We start from the raw sequence: 13966 nt of genomic DNA on the forward strand, positions 1-13966 counted from the left end.
TGGAGAGAGGGAAGTCTGGGCATCTTTGCTTAGACTGCTGCCCCCGCGACCCGGTCCCGGATAAGCGGAGGAAAATGAATGGATGGATGGATCCTCTAGCTGAATATAGCTAAGAGGAATTTTTAATGATTGGTCCTCAACAAGTTCCACATGCACTTAATCGGTCTGTTCTCATACAGCAAACCTGTTTATGACAGGTGTTAATCTTGACTCTAGTGAATTAGAGTTTTGTAAAGCAATAATGTATGCGACTGACCCCATTTTAATCAAATCTACTACTTTGCTGAATTGGTTATGTTGTTTGAATTGAATCCTGTAATAAATCTTTAATGCCCTGCTGTCACTGGGAAATCTGGCTTTTTACCTGCTCAAGGAACTTTCTAAAAATGTCTGAATTCTAATGGGACTGGTCCGAACCAGCCCAGCATGAGCGAGACTCTTCTGTCAGACAGAGAAAGGAGGAAGAGATGGAGAGAGGGGATAAGAAGGAAGAAGCATCAGGGCATAGGAGGATTGCGTGTGTGTCAGGGTTGGTGACAGAAGTGCGCCCTGCTTGTTCCAGTGGCTGGCACCTGTCACTGCTCATCAACAACATACTGAACCCCCTGAAGACGTCTCTCTGTCGCTCACTCGCTCCAGCTTCCTCACCGCTCTAATTCTCTCCCTCACACTTATTGTTGACTGTTTCACATCACTGGTCTTTCTTCCATTTTAATTTCTCCTTCTCTTTATCACTGTGACTCTCACACATACACACACAAACACATAATTTCCACCTCGCTCGCTCTCTCTCGCTTTCTATTGTCATCCTTTTGTACCACTGTAACATCTATTCTTTCTCTCCTCCGATGTGCCATAATAAAGTGTCTGGGCCTCTCTCTAAAGTGCTAAATGAGATTCTCGGGCCTCCAGGGTGGATACTGAGTGTGATGTGTGTGTGTGCGTGTTTGATAAGAGAGAGGGAGGGCAAGAGAGAATGAGAGAGAGCGACAGATGGAGATGCATGTACATACTGCACAGGCAAAGTCTGGCTGTCTAGCTTAAGGGAGAGAGCAGTCACACAGAGCAATAAAGCTTGAAGTGCTGGTTTACACAGGCCATTGGAAATACAGAAGGAAGGGGAAGGAAGTCTAGACATAACTATAAAATGAGTAAGATCCCATTACATCTAAACCTGCCTGACACTTCAAATTAAAGGTGTACTGACACTATGGGGAGTTCAGATCATGCGGCATCTTGTCACACTACTAGAACCACAGTGTCACTTAGACTTTAGTAGTGTGCAGATCTCGATCTGCTACATGTGACAACTTGACATGTAAGGTCCTATGTAGTGTACAGTATATTCTATATCTTGTTTACCCGAAGTAAGCAGCTGAACAAAACAGACAAATTGCCACTTCTAATTTTTAGCCAGTGCAGAAATGTTAACAGACAAATATCAGTGGAGGGTGATTCCACCATGTGTAGATAAATTATTAGCTACTCTGTAATAAAACATATAGCTGTTGTAATGTGCACTCAACAAGCCATTGTATGTACTCAGCCAGAGACTGATTTTGACTGTTTTTAAAAAAAAATTCATAACTCTGCAACACCGCTCTAAAGCCCCTTTTAGATATGCTCTGGAACCCTGAAATTATCCAGACATTACACGGGGAAGCCGCATGTCAGAACACAAATGTCTCAGTCAGTTGGCCAGACCTTAAATGGACTTTACTCTGCCAGCTCCCAGTACAAAGTCTGTGTACAGTCTTATTGAGCCCGTGTGAGAAAAGAGCAGCGTGTAGTTTGGAGTAGTAACACGGAGCTAGTGGGCGTGTTGATGACGGAAGAATACAAACATCTATTGGTGAAGAAAAACAGTCATTGACAATGAAGACGCCAACAAAAATATTAATAAGGCAAGGCAAGGAACTCAGTTGTTTATGACCACATGTCAAACCAGCTACAGGATCGCTTCATGTTTCACTGTCTTCATGCTCTACCCAGATGCAACCCTCGCATAGTCAAATGTAATATTTCCAGTAGGTGAGAACGTGACTGAAAAGGATCATCTCCTGGTGTGTACTACATGTATAGACCAGAGTTTAGGTGTGAAAACGCCTTAAAACTGTGTGTTTTTTAGTTCAAAACCCTAATAGTGTGGTGATGTGAAATGCAAGAGACCCATAGTTTCACTTTAATGCATGCCTAGTAAATAATGCATAATGCTTTAAGTTTTTTAAATTCATAATTTTCAACTGGGACCTTGAGTATTTGCAACAAATGAAAAATAAGTTAAATGCTTGAGTTGTATTTACTTATTAACTTAGAAATGTTTAAAGGTAAACCATTAAATCTAATAAGGGGTTTGAAAGGAATACAAAGCAGAACTGTACTTGATAAAATGCTATTCAACTCCAACCCTAGAATAAATTATGGCACAAAGCCTTATGCGGGCCTGAAAAAGCCAAACCAAATCAAAGGAAAGTAAAATACAGAGTATATTTACTCTTTGCAACATTCCTGTTGGGGAACAGTCTTAAACTACTCTGTATTCTTTCACAGTTTGTATCTGAAGTTCTAGCTTTACAGTCTCTGCTAAAAACCACAATGGGGGGGTGGGGGTAATCCAAGGTTAATTTAGTTGTGTTTAAGTGATCGCTACTTTTCCTTCGAACTAAAAATAAGAGGAAAAATCATTAAGAATGAATCAAAAAAGGCAGAAAAGGCAGCTAAGGAAGCCCAGAGAGCTTTTTTTTTCTACGAATATAAATCCACTTTCTGGATTAGAGCGATTAAATGAAGCTGTAAAAGGTCAAACAAATTATTCCTTGACTCCAAAAAGTCAGTGCTTCAATCAAAGTCAATGGAGCAGCACATGATTCTACATCTTAATGATACTGCTGATTACAGACTTGGCTCTCTGCTTTCTACCTTTGGACAAGGGTAGTTTATGTTGACATACTATTAATTCTACTTCCCTTGGTCTCAGCTGTAAAATGTCTATAAATTCACTGCAGTATCTCTATTCAGCAGTGCTGGCAAGGTGGCTGCATGTACTGGCTTAATTAATACATTAACACTGATGTATAATGCAAGTAACAGTCCTGGTAACCCTGGATTTTCTTTTTCCCTCTCTACTCTAATCCTCTTGCTATCATTCCTTTCATCTTTGCTACACACTCACTCAGCCTTTCAGCACCGCTTTATCTTCTTGTATCTCTTTTATAACATTACTTTTCAATCAATTTCAAGCAATCCTCACTTCAAAACACTACTTCCCCATATCAAGTGAATATGGGGGGTGTCTGTCCCATGAGATTAGACTAATGATGATACTAAGGCTCTTGGAAAGTCGTTTGCATTCATTGAGACAAGCAGAATACATTAAGATATATTAGGTCAAAAACAGGCTGTGTGATTGCTTTAAGGTGACCCAGTACCCACGATGGCTACAAAGGTATTAAGTAGGAAAGCTAGAAGGACATTTTCATATCATTAAATCCACCTTCTACAATAGTTCTTGGAAATACTTATCTGAATGTAACTACATGCAGTTAGTATAAGTAGTTACTGTTTGATGCTACCTCTTGTTATTACAGCAACCCAGCTCTTTAGCACAATTGATTATTTATGGTTAGTTTGTTTCAGTTTAAGTTCAGTTGATGTACTGACCCGTACCTCCATCTCCTTGAGCACAGGGTGGTCTTCAATCCCAGGGAACAGGACCCTCATTGCATAAATTCGATAATCCAGGAAGGGAATCCCAGCTCCGTCCAGCTCCTGGGTCAGTTCGTGGATGTCTGTCTGAAGCTCAGCGAAAGCTAAAAAAAAAAAAAAAACACAGTGGAGGCAAATGGAGAAAAAGAGAAAATGTCAGGATGAATTATAGTGAAGGATTAGCTTTGTAATTTGTCCAAAAGCCCTGCCAACACAGCCTTGACTGTACTTCCATTTATTTTTGATCAGATAGTCCCATATAGGTCCGCTCCTAAAGGTTCAGTCAAATCAGCATTTAATACAGCAAAATTCTGTGGTGACATAAATTCGTTTTAATAAAATCTATAAGTGAATTGGAGTGAATCTTTTATATGGACTTCAATTATAGTGAACCCTGACAATCTGAACTTTGACAGAACAAAGGTGGAAAGTTCAAAATGGAGGATGCTATCACAACTTCATAGCTGTGCTGTATCATTCAATTTTTGAAGTATAAACTGCTCCACAAAAGACCTTTGTGTATCACGTCTGTAACCTTGTCTATTTTTTTGTGAACATGCAAATGTCAGGTGTGACCATGCTTTAATGTACTGTAGATATTAATATTAATACCAGTGACTAACAGTGCCTGGTTGTTGTTCATATGAGTGCTGTCCAATTTTTTTTTGTGGTTTGCCAGTTTTTTCCTCTAAATTTTGATTGAGTGTCTCTCTGGGACTGCTAACTCAAATGTTGACCTAGTGAGAATTAAGACACGGTCCCTTGTCACTACATTCACCTGCAAGTGAGACCTTTGCGCAACGTGACTTCTCATGGTGTCCCACATGTGAGAAAAGGCAACTGTGTTCACTGAAATGAACAATCAGCAGTTTTAAGGCCAGGTTTTCTACACTGATAGCGACAAGTGGAACTTCAAACTCCTACTTCACCATAGGAAGCCCTTTTTTTTCCAGCATGATTGAATTATAAAGTGACAAGTTCTACTAGCTTCAAGTTATGAAGCACAAATTTTGGAGAGTAATTTACACATTATTCCAAACCTGTGGTAATGACCAAGAAGAAACTGAGAGCTGATCAAAGAATCAGAACACAATTATGCCTGCGCATAATTTCATGCCTGGGTCTTAAAAGTAGGGGTATATCATGTGCAGTGCAGCTGGCTCACTATGATACAGTAGGGCCAAAAAATACAGGTCAGCTTTGAAAAGAAAAGAGACCCCCAAAGGCAATACATGACATGAGACCTGAACTAAATGAAATAAAAACACAGACAAGACAGAAGCATGAGAGAATTCAAGGTTAGGATGCCATTAAAGCACAGTTACACATCCAGAATCAGCAATTAAAGTTACCTTTAGTAAAGGACATGTTGCTTGAGATGTGCATTTTTTTTAATCTAATGTAGAGTAAGTACAGATAAATCCAGAGATGAAACTTAACATGTCACTGAAAGACAGAGATAAAAAATCTACGGAACTGTTTTTTTATTGGCGTCTTAGTCCTGACAAATTCTGTTTCTGTTTGCCCCCCCCAAAAAGACCCAAACCCAGTGCAATAAAAAAGAAAGTTAGCCCAGGGAGAGAGTAGCAGAACCCAGAGACAGAAAACAAAGTTCCTGGAAAGGAAAGTCAATTAATTGCATGAGTGGATAATTATTAAGAGAGCAACGGATGACTTTTCATGCACAATTTCCCCCAGCTGTTATTGGACTGTGTGGTCCACAAGAGAGATGGAAAGGGGAGGAAACAAAGAAGATAAAGGGAAGAATGGAAAAGGGGGAAAGGAGAAGAATGAAAGAGCAAGAGGTGAAAAAACAAGAATGATAAAGCTGAGAGGAAAGGAAATATAGACAACGGGGGGCATAAGCGATTAGGACCAAGAGGAAGAGGAGTAAAAGATCAGGAGGTACAGGTCAGACTGCAGAAGAAGTGGAGATAAGGGAAGAGAGAAAAACAAAAGAGGCTTAACAAAAGAAGCAGAAGGGGAGACAGAGCCAACAAAGAAATGTACCCTCATTCTAATGCTTCCAATAAAATGATGTGGATTAAATTGACTGTAAACCGGGAACACAAAAGAAGTTCAAAAACCCCATTCAGCCGAGTCTCACTATCATCTGTTGCTGTAACATGACTTTGATTTTATATCCAGTTGATACCCGCTTTCACTTTGGTTGCTGTAAGCACTGTGTCTGTGTGTTTTGCTTAACAAACTCCTCTTGTGCTTCTGAAAGCACATACTGCAAGGAAGACAAGACCTCAGTCGAAACAAAGTCTGGGACGTGAAGCCTACAAATGCCACAGCACCGACTGTGTGTACATTGGCATCTAACCTATGCTTTGCTGTGAATTTTCCCATTTGCATTTTGTTTGCTTCTCAAATAGCATCTCACAAAAACCTTATTGCCTACTCTGGACTAATAAATGACATTTGCCAGTCAGCAGTCATTTCTAATGTGTGACTTATTATCCATGACTGCCAATATGCTAGTTTGGATGACAGTGTAGGGTGTGATGTCTGCTTCTCATGGATGACTGGACCAAATGTCCCCTGTCGCTCCCCGCTAAAGACTCTAAGAGGGAAGCCGACCTCACACTCACAAGCTTTCTTTTACAATCACAAACACAGGGACCGCCCACTTCATCTGTTCCTCTGTCCACACTCGCTGTCTCGTCTCTATAGGCCAGCTGGGGGGGCGGGGTGCTTTTTGGGAGGTGGGAATAAAGCCATGCTTCACTTCCAGGAAAACTAAGTGTTCTTACAGCTCCCTTTTTATAATACTGTCTAGCTTCTCATTGTGGAAAGTGCAGGACTTTTTTTAAGTTGTGTTTTTTGAAGAACACTAGTAACATCTCAAACTACAGTGAGAACACATTTAAACATCCCCTCAGTCAGAAACTGTGCACTGCTCTCCTTGAAACTGTAGTGCTTTAAATCAAAAGCTGCTGCAGGTTTTGTTTGACAACCGATCCTTGGTGGCTGATTGCGCTGTGACTCTGTGTCATGACTGTAGTGGAAACATATTATAACCTTGTACCATGACTGTGTGTGCCTGTGTTGTTATATTGAATCTAAACACCTGGGCTGTCCTTACATCAGTCATCTGCTAGGTTACTAAAAGTCCCACCTCCCATAAGACCCCTGGAGGTCCTTCTCAGTCCGGAGCTGTCTCTCGATGTCTTGTCTCGTTCCTCTGTTATTTACCTCTCATTCATTTTACCTCTCATTTCTATACAAACAATCCCCTTGATATTTTGACCTCACATCCTTCCCAACACTTTGCATGCTCTGTCTTTTCTGACACTCTTTTGCTGTTTTTCTGCAGACAGATAAACTGCATGTTACACAGCTCTCTGCATCACCACCATCCACCTGTAGAGTTCGAGTTTCACTGAGATAATCTGTGTCAAGGAGCACTGAAGCTACAGACACCCATCTGTGTGTCATGTCAGTTCTTAGTACCTGTGAGTCAAAGCGCATGCAGTACCATTTGGTTAGCTTGACTGTATTTCTGTGATGATGCAATATCACTGTAACGAGTTCCTTCTGTTATGTATAATTTTATACTAGGCATGAATTTTCACATTTTATTTGCTAAGAGTCACGTAGGACACAGTGATGCATTTGCTTCAGTAAACATACCCTGCAGACACCCTGTTGACAGCAATGACAGCAGAGTTTAACTGCAATTGATGGCATTGCTTGTTCCCTGTCTGCAGCTTCTTTTGCTAACTATATATCACTCAGTACACACATGCTACCTATAAATCTATAGGTACATTATTTTCACTGTATGCCTTTTTGACTATAAAATGTCTGTACAGAATTTCATAACCATCCATCCACCCCTTGGCTAAACCTCCTTATCCTCGTGGGTCATAGGGGGCAGGAGCCGATCCCAGCTAAAACTGGACGAGAGGCGAAGTACACCCTGGGCAAGTCACCTGTCAATCACATTGCTGATACACAGAGTGAGACAACCACTCACATTCACACACACAAGCAATTTAGAGTTGCCACTTAACCCAACCTGCATGTCTCTGGACTGCAGGGGGAAATCATAGCACCCGGAAGAAACGGGGCACCACACAGTCACTGTGAGACCATGCACAGTCCACACAGAAAGGCTGCGGCTGGCTGGCAGGGTCAAACCCAGAACATACTTGCTATGAGGCGACAGTACTAACCATGCTGTCATTTGATATAACCTAAAAATATATATAAACCCAGGCTGATATAACAAAAATGCCCCTAAAAATGTGAAAGCTACAGCTAACAAAAAGCTATCATAGCATAAAGACTAGAAACAGGGCAAAACAGCACCTCTACTACAGTAGCACCTCTGTGGCTTATTAACTGTCTTCTTGCCATCTTGAGGTTTCTAGGCAACTGGTGTGAATGCCATTCTATTCCTTATTTATTCTACAAATGTATATGAACAACAAAATATCAGTTAAATACTATTTGTTTCATGAAAACGTAGAGCTCCGAATTGCGCGATATTTACATGATTCCAGTGATTTACACTACTTTTTAAAAACCTCACATTTTTTTCAGGTACCGCAACTGCTATGAAATGTGCACTATTTGACAAACAAAAGACATGCATACACTTAAGTTACTTTCCATCATTTAAAAGTTTGAAACCTATGTATGTAACCTTAGGTTTTAATATTTATCTTCTAATGGTTTACACTTTAATTTGGAGTACTGCTTTAAAGAAACTGTGTGCACATTGCCTTTATTACCTACCTTCTTTACATTCCAGGGCCACTCTGGACTCCAGGTTGTCCATCTGGAGCTGAAGGCGTTTCAGGGTGCGGTCAGCGTCCCTCGACTTCCGCTTATAGGCTATCAGCACAGCAATGATGACCAATAGAAGCAGGCCACCGCCCCCTCCAATGCCAATGATCGCAGGAAGTGTTAGCAGGCTGTCTGAGTAGATGTGAAGAGTCCCGGGGGAATACTCAAACCCGCCAGCACGGATCTGAACACAGAAACACAAATTATTTTTAATGATCAAAGGAGAAAAGACAGAGGTTCCTCTAACGCCCTTCTTTATTCATACAGTTTCATAGTTATTCAGCAGAGACCTGCGACCTGAGGCTTCTGCTGGTGGCCGCTGAGCAGCTGTGTTTTCAGAGCTGAAGGCTCAGTGCATTGCTCCACCACAGTAGTTAAGGGAGAGAAAATTGCCAATTATTTACTTTCCCCATGAGATTTTCTGCAGATGGTTGGGGGATGCCCAGAAAAGCATAAAAACCAACCAGTGGTCATTCCTTCAACAGCAGCTAGTTTGAAAACATGAGGTGGTCTGAAGAGATCAAAAGCTGGTGGTCTGATGAAAGAGGTATTGGTTGACCCAATTTTTACTGTGAGGATCATTAAAATTTGATTTGTTCTGCACCCACACTAAGCAGGCTGATCTCTGACAGGCTCATTGTGTTGAGGCTTACATCACTTCGACTGCTGCGAGCATTAAGTTTTCAATTCTTCCCTTCAGGGGAGCAGCTTCAGACGGCTTTGATGATGAAGATCTCACAAGTTAACTTGCTCAGTCCTTTTAATGATTTACTTTCCACTGCATTGTCTGCAGATACTTAGGCTCAATATTCGAGTTTTAAGATAGATATCTTGTTGTTAACGTCATCAGTTATCACAGTCAACTTTAGCAAAATGTTTAAGGTCAGAAAGTGAATGCGGAGGTAGATACAAAGTGTTAAAACAATAGTTAGTTATATTCACACACTTAGGACACATGAAACTCTCAACACACATGCAGTACACACACCCATACTCACACAGCACAAGTAATCAAACAAAGTAATCACCAGCATTTAAATCTCCCCCCAAGGAGCCTTGCTAATTATGGGAAGTCAAACACATGTAATGCTTTCCTTTTTTTTCTGACTGACTACATTAACATAAGCACAATGTGTCTCAGAGACAGAGAAAAAACAAAACAAAGCAAAAGTGGAATCCATCAAATCAAGCTCTCCACCGAGGGGGTTGATAACCGATTCAAATGAGGTGTGATTATGTACTTTGAAGTTCTTGTAAGTGCACTTTCTTGTTAACATTATCAAAGTCTGATTGAAAAACTAAAACACAGAAGCACTTATATCAATATCGATGTATTCAATACTTACAAATTCAATTTGCAATAGTAGAGACAATTAAACAGGCACATATAAGATTAAGTAGCCAATTAGCTGTGCAGACACAATCAGGTTACAAAGACGTTGGTTTGGAGACTGAACTGTATTAACTTGGATTATAGTAATTAAGTTGCAGAAATACAGTTTGTTATTCAGACTGATAATTTCAACAGATTGTAAGTCAGTCTGATGATTTCGGTGTAGCTCATGCACCTTTCATTGTAGAGCAAGTATGTGATATTGCATTCATGTAGAACAGGTAACTCCACATATTTTACCCACTAAAGCTGTTCTAATAACTATTTATATGAAATGTGAATGTTGTGAATATGATGAATCAACAGAGAATTCCTCCTGAATTCATGTGGCATTTTAGCATATTTAAGCTCAAAAGACTGCATTTACTGCCTGTAACTTAAATGTTTTTGGTTTACTCTTCCAGCTTTTAATTTCAACCAGCAGATGCTTTCAGAGAAAGAGGTCCAATAAACCCACTGTACACTACCTGCACAGCACCAATCAGCAGACACACAAAGGTAGCGACTAGCTAGTAAACATAATGGAGCATTTAGTGGCTAAAGAGCCAAATACTTCTTTCAGGAGACGAGAACAGAGACAGAGAATATTGGACTTATATTTGTAGAGTAGCTACATGTGAACATATATCAGTGGCACAGCGGTATAAGTATTACAAAGAAAAACAATTATTCAACATTGTTTGTGTCAGCATGGGATGGGCTTTGTTTTTAGTTGCATGAGGTAAATTAGGGGGATTTCCTCTCATGCTTTTTCACAGAGGATATTTTGACATCAGAGAAAGAAAAGCACAGGTATAAATAATTAAATTAAGCACGGCTGAATTCCATTTAGCTGTTTTAGTTTCAAGGTCCTGGTATTGTGCATGCATCATTCAATGCTGCCACGGCCAGTGGGACCATTGAACAGAACAGAGCCACTGTTAATGTTATTTGTAACACCCGCCCATGAGCAAAGAAAAAAGGATGCTGGATTTGAGAATTTTTGACATACACGCTATGGTTGTTAGCCCTCAAACTGTCAATTTTCAAATAATCAGAAGTAACTGGAATATCTGGTTCAATTAACTCAGGCTAAACATACCCTCAGATGACTTGAATGCAACATGAGTATTAGGAACATTAGGTTGGTTTTCTTCTCTAGGTATTCATCTAATTTTACTCTCTTGACAGACTGAAGACTGAGGGAGGAAGTGAACAAGCTGAAGGCCAAAACCACAAACAAGTTTCTTTGAAAACTCAAGGGAGGCAAACAGCTGCCAACACACAGCTGAGCATCTGAAGGGACACACAAAGACACACTAATATACACATACATTGCTTCTTACTATACACGCGCACAGACACACACACAGTATGTCTGGACACCCAGTGGGGTCCCCTGTATGTAGGTCATGGGGAAAATTATTGCACCACCCACAGCTGTGTTCTTCTCCGCACGACACGGCAAAGATATGCGTATAAACAAAGACATATGAACACTCACACACAAGAGATGAGACAAACATGGTGCATGTAATAACACACAGCAGAACAGATAGGAACAGACAGCTGGATTTTGTCTTCGGCTATTGTCAGATGAAGGACTAACTCCACCAGCCCCGCCAACACGTCGCATTGCTCTAATATTCAACATGACATTTTGTTAAAAAAAAAATTCAAGAGCGTTCCACCTTGGAGCTGGCTGGTTCTGTTGAGAGCTATCACACCGAATTATATGGATGTGCTGTCAGTGGCTTTCTACATATAGTGGCTGTAGCTAGCGGGGAGTGAATGTCATAAAGATCTCGTGAAATGACTCTGAAAGGACACTGGTGATACGTTTAAAATGGGCAGAACAGGGTCGGGGGAGGCCGGGGGAATGAATGGAGGTACTGGCAGGATATTCACACAAACATCCAAATATATTCAGATTGAATGCTGTGTCATCTGGCTTTTTTTAATGCAGACAAACCAGGAGCTGCACAGTGATTTTGAAAGTCTGCTCCAGTCATAGTGAATCAGAGATTTCAGTCTGCAGTCTGCTGACAGCTCAACACTCTGCACAAGTAAAACTGAACAGTTGTATGGGTCACATGTGTACACTTGTTGTACTCTATTATATTGCAATTTAGGAAAATCTGAGACCCTAGAAAGTGACATTGACAGCATTCACACTGTGGGTGGTAGTAAAAAAAAAAGTAGGTTTTTTTTTGTTAGTTTAGTTCTTGCAACAATTCACATAGAAAACAGAAAGTATAACTCGGAGATGAAGCTCTAAAAATGGCAACTACAGCTTGGATTTGCTGAGAGTTGGACAGAATTTTCACATCAGAAAAGTTTATACAGTGAACAAGGCTCCCAGGTTATAGCTTAGAGATGAGTGTTTGTGTATCAGTGGCATCTTGGAGAAACAATTGTACTCTTAATACCACCTTTTATATTTCTGGATAACTCAAAGACAGCTCCACTGGTGACAGCGCCTTGTCATGGACATAACCTGTAACAAAAGTGGACATTCACACTTCTCTTATGGCTTACCAAAAATGACATACATACATACATACAACTTAGTTTGCCCAAATTCACCAATTCAGTCTCTAGTCAGGCTTGTAAACTAAGATAGGGTGAAAAAGGTGACAGAGGCTCCTGTAGGACAAGGGGCATTGTTCGGGAACTATGTTAACATGTAGAAGCGGCATTCTGATGCACTTTGAGATAGAAAAAGGGGGAAATAATTATGCTTTCTGTTGTGGGTATCTTGCAAAGGGTTCATGAAATTCTGACAGTGGCACTGTTACTGCCACCCTGCACCCCACTGCACAGACATAGACAATGAAATTCAGTTGCATAATAAGTGCATAATATTTAATGAGTTAATTATTAAACAACAATAGTTTCAGACCATTGCTAAACAAAACAAGCAATTTGAAGATGTCATTGTGGGCTGTGGAAATTGTACAGGCCAGTTTCATGTATCATCATTTTACTGACTAAGCAATCAATACAATTATTGACAGACCAACAGAGGATTAAAGATAACTGCTAATTGAAGCCCAGTCATTTCTGTCTTTTGGCCTGCATGAAGATTTCAATTGTCTGTTGCTGCTGCTCAGCTGTGTGCCTGATCTAATGATGCCAATAGCACACACACATAACCAAACACACACACACACCTGAATGTATTAAAAGAGTTTTTATGATATATTGGGTGTCCCATACATACAAATTATGGTACTTATGTCGCTCATTTGAGTCAGGCCTGGGAGCTGCGACTGAACGTAATAAAACTGCTTCTCTTCTGGAGAGTTACTGATGTTAAGATGCAGCAGGTGTGTGGCATTTTACATAGAAACAACAGGTGCGGAATTTGATGCACATCAAACGCCCTGAGAAGTGAATCAGTGGCATTTCATAGAAGACTAGTAAGGGTAAATCAAGCTCCACAATGCACCGATTTCAGTGCGTCACTGCTGTAGCTGGACCAGACTTAGCAGGAGTTACAAAAGCTCACTTTGGACAAGGAGACTCTAGCTGTAGCTCATTTGTTCAGCAATATTTCAGGTAACAGCCACAGAACACACAGAGGATTCCCCCAGTTTGCATTACAGGTACATGGATGTGGTAAATCAGGGTCTGCATCATGTGAGCTGAGTTTGATTTGCCCAAGCAGAACACAAACCCCCATTAACGGGGCTGTGATTACACTCTCACAGGTTCTGTTACAACTTGCAAGGCTAATAATTTAGGTTATCTTCTGTAGCATATGTTTTTCCAGAAGTTTATTTCCTTGTGTAAAGCAGCCTTGCAAGATGTTTTTTATCTATGGAGCAAGGGCATAGGTTTGGTCTCAACACTGGTAGGAACACCCCTTCATCGAGTTTCTAGCCTGTCCATAATGATGATTTTGGTGACACTACTATCTGACAGTGAAGATAATAAACAAACTATTTTTTCCCAATAAAAATTCACCTAAATTATACAGAACCATATTTTTCCAAACTAAATGTTGTAGTACAATCACCAGATGGTCATTAGTGTGTGAAGTGATTTTGGTGACACTACAGTACATGAGTGAAGTTCCTGAATATT

At 40.4% G+C, this 13966-nt stretch overlaps 1 protein-coding gene across 1 annotated transcript in view; it reads right to left on the reverse strand.

Annotated features, from left to right (window-relative positions):
• Positions 1-13966, reverse strand: part of LOC109967132 (plexin-A1-like) — a 274553-nt gene that overhangs the window by 24957 nt on the left and 235630 nt on the right. The window contains exons 20-21 of the mRNA XM_020612491.1: positions 8455-8689; positions 3667-3809 (exon numbers count right to left, since the gene is read on the reverse strand). Coding sequence (XP_020468147.1) covers positions 3667-3809; positions 8455-8689 — 378 coding nt within the window. The remainder of the gene's footprint in view (positions 1-3666; positions 3810-8454; positions 8690-13966) is intronic.

This window comes from Monopterus albus, unplaced genomic scaffold (genome assembly GCF_001952655.1).
Source record: "Monopterus albus unplaced genomic scaffold, M_albus_1.0 scaffold126.1, whole genome shotgun sequence".
Lineage (NCBI taxonomy): Eukaryota > Metazoa > Chordata > Actinopteri > Synbranchiformes > Synbranchidae > Monopterus > Monopterus albus.